Source organism: Canis lupus, chromosome 24 (genome assembly GCF_011100685.1).
Source record: "Canis lupus familiaris isolate Mischka breed German Shepherd chromosome 24, alternate assembly UU_Cfam_GSD_1.0, whole genome shotgun sequence".
Classification (NCBI taxonomy): domain Eukaryota; kingdom Metazoa; phylum Chordata; class Mammalia; order Carnivora; family Canidae; genus Canis; species Canis lupus.
The window spans coordinates 30,001,475-30,019,222 of NC_049245.1; the positions used below are offsets into that span (position 1 = coordinate 30,001,475).

The following is a 17,748-nucleotide window of genomic DNA, read 5'->3' on the forward strand; positions in this document are numbered from 1 at the left end:
CAGGAGAAAAAGAAAAAATCCGAGAACTTGAAGACAGAAAAATAGAAAGTACCCAATGTAAACAACAGAGAAAAACATTAAAAAAAAATAGAGTATCAGAGACCTGTGGGACTGTAACAAAAGTTCTAATGTTCTTATCATCAGGCTCAGAGGAAGGGGGAAAGAAAGGGTTTGAAGAAATAATAGCTGAAAACTCTCCAAACTTTGGCAAAAGACTTAAATCTACAGATTCAAGAATCTGAGAAAATTCCAAACAGGATGAAGTAAAAGAAATCCACACACAAAAAAACCATGGTTAAGTTTCTGAAACATAAAGACAAAGAAAAAAAATCTTTTTTTTTTTTTTAATTTTTTTTAAATTTTATTTATTTATGATAGTCTCAGAGAGAGAGAGAGGCAGAGACACAGGCAGAGGGAGAAGCAGGCTCCATGCACCGGGAGCCCCACGTGGGATTCGATCCCGGGTCTCCAGGATCGCGCCCTGGGCCAAAGGCAGGCGCCAAACCACTGCGCCACCCAGGGATCCCAGAAAAAAAATCTTGAAAGCAGCAAGAGAGAAAGGATTCCTTACCTACAGGGGAAAAACAACTTGAATGACAGCAAATCTCTCATCAGAAAGCATGGAGAAAGTGGCACAATTCTTTCAAGAGCAGAAAGAAAAGAACTGTCAACCCAGAATCCTGTATCCAGTGAATATACCCTTCAGGAATGAAGGGGATATTAAGACATTCTCAGACAAAGAAAAGCTAAGAGAAATGTCAATTGGAGCCACTCTAAAAGAACGGCTAAAGGAATTTCTCTAAACATAAAGAAGAAACCTTGGAACACCATAAAGAAGAAAGAATCCAGTAAACAAAAATACAAGTAAATACCAGAGACTCTCCTTCTCCTCTTTACTTTTCTAAATTATACTGATACATGCAGCAAAAGTTGAACATTGTCTGATATGGTTTTTTTTTTTAAAGATTTTATTTATTTATTCATGAGAGAGAGAGAGAGAGAGAGAGGCAGAGACATAGGCAGAGAGAAGCAGGCTCCATGCAGGGAGCCTGATGTGGTTCCCAATCCTGGTCTCCAGGATCATGCCCTGGGCCAAAGGCAGGTGCTCAACTGCTAAGCCACCCAGGCATCCCGTCTGATATGGTTCTAAATGTATGTGGAAGAAATATTTAAGACCATTATATTAAAAATGAGGTGAGGGTAAAAAGATAAAACTAGTAGTAAGGTTTCTATACTCCACTTGAACTGGTGAATGATCATACCAGTGTGCTGTGATACTTTATGTATATATAATAAAATATCTAGAAGAACCACTAAAAAAGCTGTTAAAAAACAATACAGATAAGAGATAAAGAAAAAAGGAATCATAAAAATGTTCAAGTAACCCAGAGAAAATACAGGAAAAAGAAAACAGATAATAAAAAAAAATCGGGAAAATAATAACATATCAGACTTAAGCCTACTGTCTGAATAATTACATTAAATATTAAGGGCTGAATGCACCAACTCAATACCAGAGATTGGCATAATGCATTAAAAACTGTGACCCAACTTTATGCTGTCTTTATAAAACTTACTTCAAGTATAACAATAAAAGAAGGCTGAGAGTAAAAGAATAAAAAAAGTTCTAAGATGCAAACATTAACAGAAGGAAATCAGAAGTAGCTATATTAATGTGAGATAAAGTGTGCTTCAGAACAGAGCAAACCATCAGAGGTAAAGATGGACATTACATAACGATAGCAGAGTCAATCTACCTAAGAACATACCTAAATGTGTATGCACCAAACAACAGAGCTGCAAAATATATATGTGAAGCAAAAACTGATACAAATGAAAGGAGAAACAGACCAATTGATAATTTTATTGGAGACTTTATTTTTTTATTTTATTTTATTTTTTTTATGATAGTCACACACACACACACACAGAGAGAGAGAGAGAGAGAGAGAGGCAGAGACACAGGCAGAGGGAGAAGCAGGCTCCATGCACCGGGAGCCCGACGTGGGATTCGATCCCGGGTCTCCAGGATCGCGCCCTGGGCCAAAGGCAGGCGCCAAACCGCTGCGCCACACAGGGATCCCTATTGGAGACTTTAATACTCCTCTCTCAACAACTAATGAAACAACCAGACAGAAAATAAGCAAGGATACAGAAGAACTCAACATTATGAACCAACATGATCATTTATGCGATTATGTCAACCTAATTGTACCCAACAACAGCACAATACACACTGCTTTTCAAGTGCCCATGGAGCATACATCAAGACAGACCACGTCCTAGGCCACAAAGCAAACCATAACAAATTTAAAACAACTGAAATAATAGTTTGTTCTCTGAACACAACAGAATCAAACTAGAAAGACAAAACAGAAAGATAATAGAAAAATCTCCAAATACTTGGAAACGAAATAATACATGTCTAATGATCCATGGATTAAAGAGGAAGTCTTAAGAGACATTTTTAAAGAATACATTAAATTGAATGAAAATGATAATACAACATAGCAAAATTTGTGGGACGTAGCTAAAGTACTGATGAGAGGGAAATTTACAGCACTGAATGTATCTACTAAACAAGCAGGAAAGTCTCAAAATGGTAACTTAAGCTCCACTCCAAAAATCTAGAAAAAGAAAAGGAAAATAAAACCAGGGCAAGCAGAAGGGAGGGAATAATAAAGTGTAGAAATCCATGAAATTTATTAATTTTTAAGATTTTATTTATTTGCGAGACAGAGCAAGATAGCATGAGCAGGGGGAAGAGGTAGAGGAAGAGGGAAAAGCAGGTTCCTCGAGCAGGAAGCCCAACGTGGGACTTGCTTCGAGGACCCCAAGCTGAAGGCAAATGCTCAACTGACTGAGCCATTCAAGCGCCCCTAAATCAATGAAATTTAAAAGAGAAGATGATGAATTGAAACAAAGAGGTGATTATTCAAGAAGATAAAGTAGACAAATCTCTAGTAAGACAGATTAAAAAAGAGAGAGAGAGAGAGAGAGAGAGAGAGAGAGAGAGAGAAGATACAAATGACCAGCACCAGAAGGAAACAGGAACGGCACTACAATTCTGTGATCATCAAGAGGATAAGACGATACAATGGAACAACTCAACACACAAATCTGACAACTGAGATGAAATAGACCAAATTCCTTGAAAAACACAAACTTATCACAATTTACTCAATATAAAATCGAGAATTGGTTTCATAATTTAAAAACTATCTCAAAAAGGAATCTCCAGGCTGGTTTCACTGGAGAATTCTACTAAACATTAAAAAAATTAATACCACTTCTAGACAATCTCTATCAGAAAATAGTTGGATGGAATATCCAATTTATTTATATAGCTAACATTACCCTAATATCAAAAGCAGACAAAGACAGTACTGAAAGGCAACTATAGATAGACCAATATCCCTCATGAATATAGATATAAAAATCCTTAACACAATATTAACAAATAGAATTCAATAAGAATTATACATCATGACTGAGTGGATTTTATCCCAGTTTATCCAGGGATGCAAAGCTGATTCAATATTTGAAAATCAATGTAATCTACCATATTAATAGGCTAAATAAGAAATACCACATGATCATAACAATTGATGCAAAAAATGCATTTGACAAAATTCAACATCAATTCATGATAAAAATTCTCAGAAAACAGGGATACAGGGGAATGTTGCATCTTCGATAAACACCTACAAAAAACTCAGACCTAACATTATATTTAATGATGAAAGACTGAATGTCTTCCTCCTAAGATCAGGAACAAGGCAAGAATGTCTGCTCTCAGCATTCATTCAACACAGTCCTGGAAGTTTTAGACAGTGCAATATGGCAAGAAAGAGAAATACAAGGCATACAGATTAGAAAAGAAGATATAACACTACCCATCTTTGCAGATGACAGGGTTGTTGATATAGAAAATCTCAAAATACCTTAAATTGAAATTGCACTGAGCAAGTTTGCAGGATATAAGATAAAGCAGAAATAGAACCCCATTTACAATCACACCAAAGAAAATGAAATACTTAGATATGAATCTACAAACATGTACAGAAATTATGTGCTGGGGACACCTGGGTGGCTCAGTGGTTGAGCATCTGCCTTTGGCTCAGGTTGTGATCCCAGGGTCCTGGGATCAAGTTCTGCATCAGGCTCCCCATGGGGAGCCTGCTTCTCCCTCTGCTTGTGTTTCTGCCAGTCTTATGAATAAATAAATAAAATCTTAAAAAAAAAACAAAAAACTGTGTGCTGAAAAACTATAAAATAGTGATGAAAGAAATCAGATATCAAAATCGAAATAAATAGAGAGATATGTAGTAAGGTTCAATATAGTAAAGGTCAATTCTCCTCAAAATGATATATGGATTTAATGCAATTCCTAGAAGATCCCAGCAAGAACTGTTGTAGATATAGATAAAAGTATTCTAAAATTTATATGGAAAGGCAGAGGAACAAAAGCTAAAACATTTTTGAAAAAGTGGGAGGAATCAGTCTACCCAACTTTAAGATTTGTGATATAGCTACATTAATTGATATTACATGCTACTGGCAGAGGAGTAGACAAACAGAAAAAAGGAACAGAGTAAAGAACCCATAAATAGATCTACACAAATACGCTCAATTGATATTTTGACAAGGGTGCAAAAGTAATTCAATGTAGAAAAGAGAACTTTTTAAAACAAATGGTTCTAGAGCAATTGGACAGCAACAGGTTAAAAAAAGAACCTTAATCTAATTCTCTCCATTTACATGAAAACTAACAAAATGGACCACAGACTTACATGTTAAACTAAAAAACTTTTAGTAGAAAACACAGAAGAAAACTGTTGATATCCACAGATAGGCAGAGTTCTTACACTTAAAACCAAAAGCATGACCCATAAAAAGAAAAATTAGTACTTGAACTTTTACAAAATTAAAAACAGTTGTTCTGTGAAAGATAATGTTAATAGGATAAAAAGATAAACTATAGGTGGAAGAATATACTTGCCAACCACATATCTGACAAAAGTCTGGTATCTGGAATATTTAAAGAACTTTCAAATAGCAACAGGAAAACAAAGAAACAATGCAATTAGAAAATGGGTAAAAGACATGAGGAAACGCTTCACTGGAGAGGCTTACAGATGGCAATTAAACCCATAAAAAGATGTTTAAACATCATTAGCTATTAGGAAAGTGTAACATAAAACCACAACTAGGTATCACTAAATACATATCAGAATGGCTCGATTAAGATCATAACCAGGAGCTAACAAAAGATGAGGAGAAAGTGGATCACTCCTATGCAGCTGGTGGGAATGATGACGGGGTATAGCCACAGTGGAAATAGCTTGGCAGTTTTTCAAAAAAAGTAAAACATGTAGCAACTGTATGACCCAGCAGTTGTACTCAGGGACATTTATCTCACAGAAATGGGAATGTGTGGTCACGCAAAATCTGTACACAAGTGTTTACAGAGGTATTTGTAATAGTCGAAAACTGGAGACAATGCACATATCCTGCACATGGATGGAACGGTCAAACTTGGACATCCACACCAAGGACTGCTACGCGGCAATGAAAAGGAGGGCATTACTGTTACAGAAAACAGACTGAAACACTCTATAGGGAATTATGCTGAGTGACAAATGCTAATCCCTAAGGGCCCCTTGTTGTTATGATTCCATTTAATAATATATATTCTTAAATTATTACTACATAATCTTAAGAGATAATCAAAATAACAAATTATAAAAGTGGAGAATAGGTTAGTGGTTGCCTCCGATTAAAAAGGAGGTGAAGGGCAGCCCGGGTGGCTCAGCAGTTTAGTGCCGCCTCAGCCCAGGGCGTGATCCTGGAGACCTAGGATCGAGTCCCATGTTGGACTCCCTGCATGGAGCCTGCTTCTCTCTCTGCCTGTGTCTCTGCCTGCCTGTCTCTCTCTCTCTCTCCCCTCTCTGTGTATTCTTATAAATAAATAAATAAAAAATCTTAAAAAAAAAAAAAGGAGGTGAAGGGGGAAAGTGGATGTGGCTATAAAGGGCAACATGATGAATCTCTGTGGTCACAGAAACATCCTGTATCTTGACTCTAACAATGTTAGTATCTTGGTTGTGATACTGTACTATCATTTTGCAAAATGTTCCCATGGGAGGAAATAGGATAAAAGGCACAGGGGATCACTCTGTTTTATCTTACAATTGCATCTAAAATCTGCAATTATACCAAAATCAAAATTTTGACTAGAATAAAAGTGCAATGCAGTCTGTATGTTGACAATTTTATAATAAAACGCTGGGGAAAATGCAATGCAACTGCAGCATCGCAATCAAGCTCAAGCTTGACTGCCAAGAGGGGGATTTTTCTCGACACAGCACATGTGACTTACCATTTGCTTCTGCAGGCCATCTAACTTGTCTTCGGTGTTGTCTTCTTTATCCATATTGCCTCTAAATAAAAGCAAAATAAAAAGTTACCACACATCACCTAGGAACTATTTTGCAACCAGAATGCTTGCAAGAAGCACCCTCCCAAGCACTAACCAGAAGGAAAATTAGGATCCTTTTTCCCACAGGCCCCAAAATCTTGGTTTCTACCAGTGTTATAACTTCTACAGGCAAGGACCTCCACTCAATCAAGACTTCAGCAAGAGACACATGATCTACTCAGATAAGTTCAGAGGACAGCTGTCTGACAGTGATACTGTCATGGGCAAGGTCATTACTGCCCATTGAGAGTTACCTGAACATGGGCCTTTGATAAAAGAACAGACTCCAGAGACTGAGGCCTTTGCAAACCCAGCCAGTCCTGAAGCATTCCCAACCCCTTCCCCCAAGAGTGGAGTGAAGCTTTAGGCAGAATGCTTCATTTGGTGGCAGTCCCTTCCTCAGGAGAAAGCAGAGCTGCTATTGCCAGTAAGGGAGGGGATTTTACCCTTTCCCTGCAGACACCTACCTCAAGCTTAGCTGCCTAACACTTTCTGTGGGCTTAACTATTGCTGATGCCTATCTTTTTCATGATTTGTCCTCAAACTGACTTTGAAGTGCTCCTGTCTCAAATATTCTTATCATTGCAGCTCAGGTCCTGGAGGCAGTAGAATCTCTCCTACCTTAACTATCTCTCACTGCTTAACTATAGGAAGAACAGATGCCCCACATAAATGTAAACTTCATCTATATTCAGGTACCTTACCCACGTAGTGTTTTCCCCTACATCTACCAGTAGCATCACCATGCACTTGGGCTTCTGCTAACATTTCTCCAAGTGAGTCTTTATTATCTGCCCGGAGGAAATTTCTCTTTGGAGCAGAGAACTTTATAGTAGCTCAAGTGTTTATCACGGCTTAAAGACAGATGGAAAATGTATCTCACTCTTTTCTTGGCCTTAGCAAGTAGTCAGAAGCTCCTGGTAGTTAGGAGCTCCTGGTTAGGCCTGACCACAGCCCTAGGCAATGGAGAGCAGTATCTGCTACTTTAGGGGGAAGATCAGTTCAAAGCTTACCAAATACAAGCTAAGAGATACACATTATGTATTCCTTATATATATATTATCATATAAGATATACATAATATTAATATAACATTTAATATTTATTTATATATGTAAATATATATGATTATAATGTATATATATATTTTTAGAGCACCACAGTTTCTAGTTGTTTATTTAGCTTTCCAATAAATTTACAGATTTGGGGGTTGTGCCAACAGTAAGTAAAATTCAGCCAAAGGAGATACCTCCATATTTTTGCACACAATCCATAAATAAGGCCTAAATGCCACAGCCATCGAGCAGTGGCTCCTAATTCACCTTACTCATGGACAACACATTCTTAAATAATGCCAGAATTTCATCTGAGGCATTTCAAGGTCAGGAAGCCTGTTCTTGCAGTGCCTCTTAGCTTTCTGCCAGGTATGAAGGGTCTGAATTCTTCAAGAATCCTCTAACCAGACAAGGGACGAGTAGAGTAGGATGGTGGGCAGTTTGAGGAACCCATGAAGAACAAAACTGGTATTTGGTTCAAAAGAACAAAACTGGTATTTGGTATTTGGTTTAGAAGTCAAAGAAAAGGCCTGAGGCAGAATAGGATATAACCAATGCAGTAATTTTAGAAAGTAGTTCCAGCATGGCAAGATTTAGGGAAGATGCTAGGTTTGAGGAAGAGACAGTGAGAATGCTGGATATACATGGAGGGGGTCAGATTCATGGCATAACATGTCATATCACAGATGGCTCACCTTTCAGGAATGTCTGAGGTCCCATCCGTAACACCTTGTTCTGCAGAAAGGGACTTCTCATCTGGCATCCCGACTTTCTCCAGGAAGCAAAGTGCTGGGTCAGCTCGCATGGCATTGTACCTCTCATACCCTGATAGGGGTAATAAGAAATGTTAGAAGTCATGTTAGAATTCACAAAATCTATCCCAGACACTGTACAATCGTTTTGTTTCCCTTATTAAGTGAAAAATAAAACAAGAACACTATTTAAGAATAATTGAATCCTCTAAGAATTCCTATCAGAGGAAGATCCTTGAGCTAAAGTATATGCCTCTGAGTACTGTTTGACCAAAAATAAAAGCTTACGTAAATATTCTGTGTCCATGAAGAGACACAAGGTACAGATGCAATGCTCACTTGTTTACTTCTTTTGGATAGCAAAGGGAATCAGGCAAGTTGGTTTTGCAACTTTTCTTCATCCTCCACTTCTGGACACCTTGTTACCTTCTGAATGGGCCTTGTTTCTGATAGTCCAATTTTATCCCATGTCTTAGAAACAGAAACTGAACTAAGTGATGGATGCAGGGGATAAAATACAAGGAGATCTACTGTGGTTGTTAATCAGATTAAAAACAATCTACTGCCTCCATATTCACCCATTTGGTGTGAAATCCAAATCCACTGGCCAGGGCTTTGGAATTACCCCTACCACATCCCCAAAGTCAAACAGAGAATGAACATATTTGACTCAGAAAAGACCCCTGAAAGGGAGCCAAAACAATGAAATAACATCACTTTTACTTTGATAATGCCAGGCATGAGAATCTGTTATTATTTTATTGAGTCTAATATAACCTGATAATGAGCTAGTATTTGGTCACAGAAAAGATCCAAATCTTATTGTTAGAGCAAACTATCTTGGGGGAAGCGCTTTCAAGATCGTCAAAACCCTTTCCATGTTGCTCCCAGGAAACGAAGTCCATTTCCAGTATGTACAGAGAGCCCATCACAAGTGATGGAAATGCTGCACCTAAAACGAGAACCACCACGGGTGTGAAGAACAGACTGGATGTTACTTTGCTGGGTATTTCACTTCTGTGTGGCGTTTTGCTCCACATCGCTGTGGATGCAGTTCTATTCTCCACTCTGTAGGCAGCACCTGGTATTCTCTCTCTCTCTCTCTCTCTCTCTGAGGAGCTGCAGGTACTTTATCTTTTAATCCAAAATGACTCTTCTGTCATCTCAATGACAGGTGCTGTCCGCATGAGGCACATGGCAGGAGAAACTGCGATGCCTTATGCTCTTCTTTATTCACTATTTCTTAGGGTGATTATTTGATTACTGTTCAGTCTGTCTCATGAGATTGTGGGCTCCTTAGGAAAAGAATCTGGGTCTGTTTTATCTCATCATTACACATTCAGTAGCTAGTGTGGGGCCCAACACCATACATGCTTGACAAAAGATAAGTCAGTTTTGCCCAGATTCTCTTTCAATAATCGTTATAGAAAGATCTACACCCTCTTCCCGAATTCTACCACAACTTATGGCAAAACGGAAATGTTCTCAACTCTCCTGATGCCTTGAGGAAATTCCTGCCACTATCTCTAACTGCTGCTCCCCATGAAAAGAGGGGTGCTTCATCTGATAGGTGAGAAGTTGAAAGCCTTCTCCACCAGCCTTTTACTCCTGGGAGAGTGTCCTGCCTTCAGGTGCTCTGTGTTTGACAAGGGCATAAAGCAGGCCAGGCGAATTCAGCAGCCTACTACCTGGCTTTGCTTCTACTCCGCAGACTTTCTCTTATCTTGTGTGGATCCAGAGTCTAGACAGATTCTGCATTCCTATTTCTCAGTGAGCTATGAAGCTGGAAGCAAGGAAGAGTGACTGATTCAGTCCCCTAGGAAACCCCACCAACTGCCCTATAGAGTTGTCAGTGCTCTAAGAGCAATGCCAATAAATACATAGTAGATGACAGCCTTTGAAGGGTGTGGGCTGCTTACCTCTTTGGTCTAAAAGCTCCTTTCTAAGAATATAAACAAAAATACTAAACTCTTATCTTAATGAAAATTACAGAAATCTAGGCTGCCCTAGAGGGCCGTAGTCAGTCAATGCAACTGAGAGCCATTGAGAACCTCATTCAGAACAGGTTTGCTACAGAGCCCCTCCTGCTATAAATAACCATAGGTACAGGTAATTCTTGCACAGAGGTCAGCTGAGAGGTGGAACCACGGGTATATCCTTCTGATCTAAGTAGGGCTGTAGCAGGCTATATCTGGGTTAGACTGAAGGAGCCCTAAAATTTCAGACAACAGATGGCTGTGTTTCTTAACAAAGAAAATGGTGGCAGTGTCACAGCTCATACTTAGGCCTCCATGGGATGGATGTGAGGCAGAGGGCTTCCTGACACAAATTCCTGGAAATTGAATACCAGATAGCTTCGCTTCCTGAAAATGTCACATCTCTACCAGCTGCTAGGTATCTGGGAGCCGTCACCTGGCAAGATCTGTTGTGGGGCTAAGTTATATAGGGGCGGTCAGGTGTGTTACCTAGATGAGGATAGGTCTAAGCTTATGCTCATGGAATGTCTGATGGGCAGCATCTAGTCCGGGGGAGGATGTTTTGGATTCTGGAAGACCCCAAGGAGGATGAGCCCATGAAGCCAACTACAGGCATTTATCCAATGCAGTCTGGGTAGATCCAATGTTACCATCCAACTAAACATGGCTGGTTTTGTGCAAGGGTAAGTCATGTGTACATGTGTGGTTTAGATCCAGTCCCCTAGCACTGGGTACAGAGGCCGGGTTGTCCCATCTTTACAGTATGTTTAAAGTCATCGTATGCTATAATCAGCCACTTCAGGCATCATGCACATGCCCTCAGCCCTGAATATGACTAGTACTGAGTTCACCTCAACTAGCAATCTGGGGGTATCTCATGGGATTAAAGACCTCACGGTGTGCTCAGGAAACACTCAGGAATCATTAACTTATACCCTCCTAAACTGCTTCATAGAGCAGAAGAGTTTTAGATATGGAAGTGACCTCAGACACATCTGGTTGACCCTTGAACATTCCTAATATAAAACGAAGAGAGATCAATTGATTAATCCCACTACCTAAACTTTGATCAAGGATGAAAAAGCAAGTAGATATGGTGCCGGTAATAACTTGCTTTTCCCTGGAGAGAAAAGGTCTTGAACTCCCTGAGAGTCCTGTCCTCTAACGTACTGTGAGGCTAGACTGTTAGCCACATCTTCCTCATGAATTATACCTATCATCGTTGTGTGAAGACCCTCTTTATCCCAAACCATCCTTCTTTCCTTAGAGACCTTTTGTAAGATATTGATTTCACCATACCAGGTCTTAAGATGTTTGGTTTTTGGCTGTGGTTAGCACTTGCCTGGCATACCCTGCTTTACTCCTTCCGTGGCAACTGCATTCTATCTTCCACTTCTTCTTCTCTTCCATGTCTCCATCTATTTCTCAGGAGTATGTTCTTCTATCTCTGCTTCCCTGGGCTAGTCAAAGAGCCTTTTCTTGCCCTCCTTTCTTGGAGGGGCTTGTTTCCTTTTTCTGTGCAGTCATTAAAAACCCAGTCTATCCCTCTGGTTTGCTGTCCCACCAGTGAGCTTTCAGCTCTGGCTTTAAGTGACCTCTTCATTTGGGGATTTTCCTTTATCTGTTTCATGTGCAGCTAGGTAGTTTCACATTATTGTCCTAACCCACTCAGGCTTTTGTGCTGAGTCAGAGGAGGGACGGAGCAGAAGCATGTAGATTCTATCTGCCCTATTGCTGGGACTTCTCATCTTGTCCCTTTTCCACATCACGTTCTCTCCACCAATGATGTGGTCAGTGTAAAACTACCACTGAAATGAGACACAGGATCAATGGATTTTCTTGCACACATGTTCAGATGCTCTGAATCTGGCTGTCTCTGGCAATTTGTCTTTAGGTTCTTTCCCAAATTAAATGAAACCAAGCTTTGGGTGAACTGTGGTTGCTTGTGCTTAAAAGAGAGGTCACATGTTTCTTCTTCCCACTTCAGAGCTGAGTTCCAGCCCTGCACTGTCCAAAAGAGGTACCACATGTGGTTATTTAAATTTCAATTAATTAAAAATTATATAAAATTAAAAATATAGTTGCTCAGTTGTACCAGCCATATCACAAGTGTTCAATAGTCACATGTGGCCATTGGACTCCACAGTGGACAGTGCAGAGACAGGACACCCTTCCATCATCACAGGTAGCTCTCAAGGACAGCACTACTCATCCTAACCCAAGTGGTCTGACAAAGGGCTCTCGGTAGCCCTTCCAAGTTTGAGGGGATTCCTCATTAAAATATACATAGGCATAGTTGTTAAGTAAATGTGATTGGTTGGCCTCCAAATGTTGAATTCTACTGATTTGGGAATTCTACTGATTAGGGATGTCTGAGAAAGTTAACTTTCCAAAGCGAGAAAGCAAATAATAGCAGAAGAGCACTAAACATCTCCTACGCTTCTATCTACTGCTGAGCCATGCCCTAGGCAGTCTACATACATGGTCTCATTGAATCTTCAAACAACCCTCCAGGTAAGCTGTTTCGATACTATCCCTATGGTACAGATGAGGAAACTGGTCAGAGAAATTTATTGTTCAAGGTCTTACATTTAGTAAGTGGCAGAGCTGACAAGTAAAAGCCAGATATGACCAGCTCTCTCCACTTTAAATCCTGCTCTCCAATGTAAGATTTCAGTTAACTAACCGGAAAGGATACCTTAATAGGAAAGGTATCTACCAGGCACAATGCGGCGACTATCATGTGGTGCTTCCATCATTCACCTTGACTGCTGGCTGAGGGCAAGGGCAAGTACTTAGACAGTGGTGGAAGTGAAGAAAGGGGACATTTATTTCAGTTTCTCCAAGCTCAAAACCTCTCTCAGTCCTCTGGACTCTTGGTTACCACATTTTAAAAAAAGAACACCATCTTGTATTCTTAAATTTTTATACCAATGGGGCAAAATGATACACACTAGGAATGTGTAGATAACCTGAAATGATGTTAGAATTCTACATACATATGAAATGCTAAAACCTAACATTTTCCCATTTATTCATTCCTTCACTCAAGAAATGCTGTGTGCCTATTATGTGCCAGGCACTAGGCCAGATGCTGGGGTTCTAAAGTGAAGGAGAGTGAGGCAGTCCAAGGACTGACAGTGAACCACAACAGCCCTTGTAAAGGTCCTGATATTAACATTCACCATATTTTCATGACTCACACATTTATCTGAGAGGACAGAGGTGAGGCTCTACTTCCTACCAAAGATGTGCAGCAGGCTATAGAGTTTCTCAGGAAAGGGAGAGCACTCACTGAAATACACACCATGTTTGAACACGCCTATCAGAAGGGATTTATCAGCCTCAGCGTCCCACCAATCCACTGGGATCTCCACGTAGTCAATGTCAGGCAGAGGCACTTCTAGTTCCCTGTGGAAGGAAGGGCATGGACTCAGAGTTCCTTCAACGTAGACAGAAAACAATGCAAGAGCTACTGGCTGACCCCTGGTATTCAGCAACATTCCTGGTTGTGTGCTAAGAGGCTGAAGTTACAAGGATTCAGAAGGTGGCGGGCCAAGGTTTCTTCACCAGGACTTTCCATCACGCCCACCCAGTGAGCTATTTCCACATATGTACTTGATTTCCAGGCTTCAACTTAGACTGACTGACACAGAATCCTGAAGCACCTCTTGGAGAACACATCAGTCAGTCTAGGGTTGGGGCCTTGGGATCCACATATATAATGTAGATAGCCATCTCCAGTTGAGAACCACAGCAAACGTCATCAATATATTGGTCAACTGCAGGTAGAACAATCTTCATATTGTCAAATTCATACACAATCAAATGCTGAAAAGTGCCCGAATCATCTTGGTTCAACATGTAGAGAGATCTCAAGCACTGTTTGAGAATAAGGCAGTCAGCATTGGTACATTCCAGGATATGAAGACAGTCTTTCAGAGGATAGGTCCCATATTAGGTGGCACCGTCTGGCAGTGAGTGGTCTGCTGGGTCAAAACTGATCACCAGGAGCACCTGGGTGGCTCAGTGGTTGAACATCTGCCTTTGGCTCATGGTGTGATCCTGGGATCAAGTCCCACATGGGGCTACCTGTGGGGAGCCTGCTTCTCTCTCTGCCTGTATCTCTGCCTCTTTCTCTGTGTCTCTCATGAATAGATAAATAAATAATCTTAAAAAACAAACCAAACAGAACACCAATTACCCTGCTCCTGGCCAAAGGGATGAACATAATTTGCCCTAGGGAGCAGACATACAGGCCGAGTAGGCCTGTGCCATTAGCCCCTCACTGAATGAATTCTGTCCATGTTCTGAAAGCTCACATGGACCCTTAGCTCCCGGTCTTCATTTGCCTGAGCATAGTCCTTACTCTTTAAGGCTTTGGGTCTGGGGGAGAAAAATTCACCTGATGGTTCCTCTCTCCCACCTACCCGCTTTCTGAGATGGCTCCTCTATAGCATCTCAAATTTCTTCTTCCATCAAGCTCTTCTTGTGACACACAGCTAACTGTTCCTCCTCAGGGCCATGGTGGTCCATGGCCCTACCTTTCTAGGCAGTGCTCGATCTGGCTCTTGTTGTAGGGCCCACTGCTCTGCCAGAGTGGTGCCATGAGCCAAGTGACTTTTCTGGGATGAACTGTTATTCATTCCTCATGGCAAAGTAAGGACCCATAACAGCCAGGATTGAGGAGAGCAGAGGAAAGGAGGAAAGGGGGTGGGTAATGGACTCTCTGTGCTATACCTAGCTCCTTCCATCTACATGGTCTCCTTCCATCTACATGGTCTAAGAAAGCATCTGATAGTGGGATGAGGAAGCTGAGGTAGATTATTTCTGCCAGGTAACACCTGACAGAAATGATCATGTTGAATTCTGCTGCATTTCTATGACTCATGAACTGAATCTTTTTACCAGAGCACTCAAGCTCCCAATACCTATTAAAAATGACTATAGTAACTACAGAAAGTATATTCTCTCTTTTCCAGTGCCTTCATGACCACTAAAGCCATTAGGACTGCTTAACGGGAAAAAAAAAGGAAGAAGAAACCTTGGCCACAGGTAATCCCAAAGCAAAGATGAAATATCACTCCTTCTGGTTTTCTCTGGGAATGATGGGCATCAAAAAGGGCCAGAGCAAACAGCGCGTCTGGGGAAGGTGAAGGAGGCTGTCTGGCTTCATCAAGTGGTAGGTGGGAGCATGGTGGCCTCATTCGCTGAAATCTTGGGAGATTCCCATAGGATTCTATAGTTTTGGAAACACTAGTTTACAAAACTAAGGTGCAAACAATCAAACAGGGTATCAGGTATTATCAGTATGATTAACAAATACAGAGAACTGCTCAAATGTGGAAGAGCACTACGGCCAAGAGTGGGATTTTGAGCAAAATGCCTAGTGCATACCTGTTGGACCAAACGTATCAAAGTATGACTATTCAACCCACAATGACTCAGAGTGTGAATACTCATCCCAGAATGACTAGTTAAGGCAGAGAAATGACTATTCCAACCAATATTACAAAACCATTAAGAAAAGCAAACTAACTCAAAACCTCACCGAAAACTGTGCTGTGGAGAAAGATTTCTCCTTTATTTTACATGATAGAGACCTGCCTGTTCCACCATGTAGGTAATTGACCCTAGGCTGGGTGCAAACATAGGCCTCTCAAAGCACAGGCAGCTTTGTCCATCTCCACGAACAAGTACCTTATGGCAGCTCATTAGCACTGAGAGCTATGGATGACTTGGTTTACCTGGCAGGGGTTCCTTCAAATGCTTTCTCAGCTGCCTCTCCCAGTATTTCAGCTTTTAGGTAGTAGAGCATCCGGACTCGCAAAAGTACCCTGTGAAAGGTAAACACATTAATGCAAATGTGTCAGAACCCATGAGCTGCCTATAGGCTGTCACCCCCAAGTGGACACAAGGAAATTCTGGGAATTCCTATGTCATTAGTGATGTGAAATAATATCTGAAAGCACTAGAAAAACAAAACCCAAGGTACTAATAACAGATGCTACTGTGATTATCCCCATTTTACACAGAAAAATGTATCTCACTAGTCATCTGTTAGGTCACCCTGTAAGCACTGGACAGCAGCAGAAACACTTATCTGTTCTGGTCTGTAAGAGTAGTCAGTACCCCACCCCTCAACAATGAGCTCTCAGGCAGTGCTGCCCTCCAAGAAGCTGGTTACCAGTTTACTAATTTACTGAAGAGTAGGTCATGTTCAATGGTGCTGTTTTTAGTTTCACTTGCATGTAGTTAAAATGTATATTTACAAGTCTTTTTCATGGCAATACTGCCCAAGCATAATCACATCTTCTCTCCTGAGGTGCTCAGTTCCCTGGATTCTGCAGAGAGCACACTCAAGGTCCAAGGACAGGCACCAAACTGTTTGAGACAAGGCAATTAAGCAAGTATTTGTTGGGCAACCGTGCTGGGTACTGTGAGGCACATAATTAAGCCATTTAGCCCTGTTCCTGAAAAGCCTATAGCATCTTAATTGTGAAAAGAGGCCAACCAGGAAGGAATTACAGTACAGAAGATGACCGGGGGTGGGGGTGGGGGTGGGGCGTGAGTGAGGGTGAGGAAGGCTAAATGCACTCAGAAACAGGGTGAAGGTAAGGGTAGGCATAGAGAAGTTATCCAAGGAGATGCTTCATATTCGATTAGCCTCATATACAGAGAAGGACTTGTAACTTGTTAAAAACTAGGCAAGAGTAAAGGCCAGCTATTAAAAATAAAGGTCCATTTACATAAACAGGAACTGATCTCCATATAAGTTATTTTAAAAAGAGAGAAATAGAGCACAGAGCACAAACAGTATATAAAATGTATGTTATTTTAGGGAGGCTATACATTCACCTAAGCTGGTCCATGCCCAGAATATCCCTGGAAGAACCAGGTTAGCAGTGGCTGCCTCTGGAGGGGGAAATGGGAATCAGAGGTGGGAGGAAAGGTTATTTTTGATAATTTTTAAAAAATACATAAAGTGCCACCGTGGGCTCAAGTAGTAGGTGGCAACACACAAAATTAGAATTTTAAGAATGGAAAGAACATGCTTATTTTTCCGGTATGCCATTTCTTACCTCAGCTGTCAATCAACTCAAATAATTTTGAGATTTATTTTTTTTTAAAGCTCAGACAATAAGAACTCTAAGAATTTATAAAAGCCACTAATCCTTCTATCTTGCTGACAATAGCTGCTGACCTCCTTAGTAGGAACTGGAATGAGGAGGTCTTAGGTATGGTATTCCTACCTGCTTAGATCTAGCCCAACTGCAGGAAGGCTTTTCTGAAAATGAAAGAGCTGTCTCTATTTCTCTAAACAGAGATATGTTGGTATTTGGTAATATCTACAACAGAAGGGAATAGAATTTAAAGTGAATAGTATTTACTTTTCTCCAAATGAGAAGCCAGTCAATTCAGGGGACAGATGGGCAACCCACCCTGAATGAGAGGATAATCCCAGTTGACATCTAAACTCAAAG

General features: G+C 40.7%; 1 protein-coding gene across 6 annotated transcripts in view; it reads right to left on the bottom strand.

Moving 5' to 3' along the window:
- The window catches only part of CHD6 (chromodomain helicase DNA binding protein 6), a 203,842-nt gene that overhangs the window by 30,467 nt on the left and 155,627 nt on the right, over window positions 1-17,748 (bottom strand). For all 6 annotated transcript variants that reach the window (XM_038572337.1, XM_038572333.1, XM_038572336.1 and 3 more), the window contains 4 exons: window positions 16,012-16,101; window positions 13,572-13,675; window positions 8,232-8,361; window positions 6,383-6,443 (listed from right to left, as the gene is read on the bottom strand). In XM_038572337.1, the coding sequence (XP_038428265.1) occupies window positions 6,383-6,443; window positions 8,232-8,361; window positions 13,572-13,675; window positions 16,012-16,101 (385 nt within the window). The remainder of the gene's footprint in view (window positions 1-6,382; window positions 6,444-8,231; window positions 8,362-13,571; window positions 13,676-16,011; window positions 16,102-17,748) is intronic.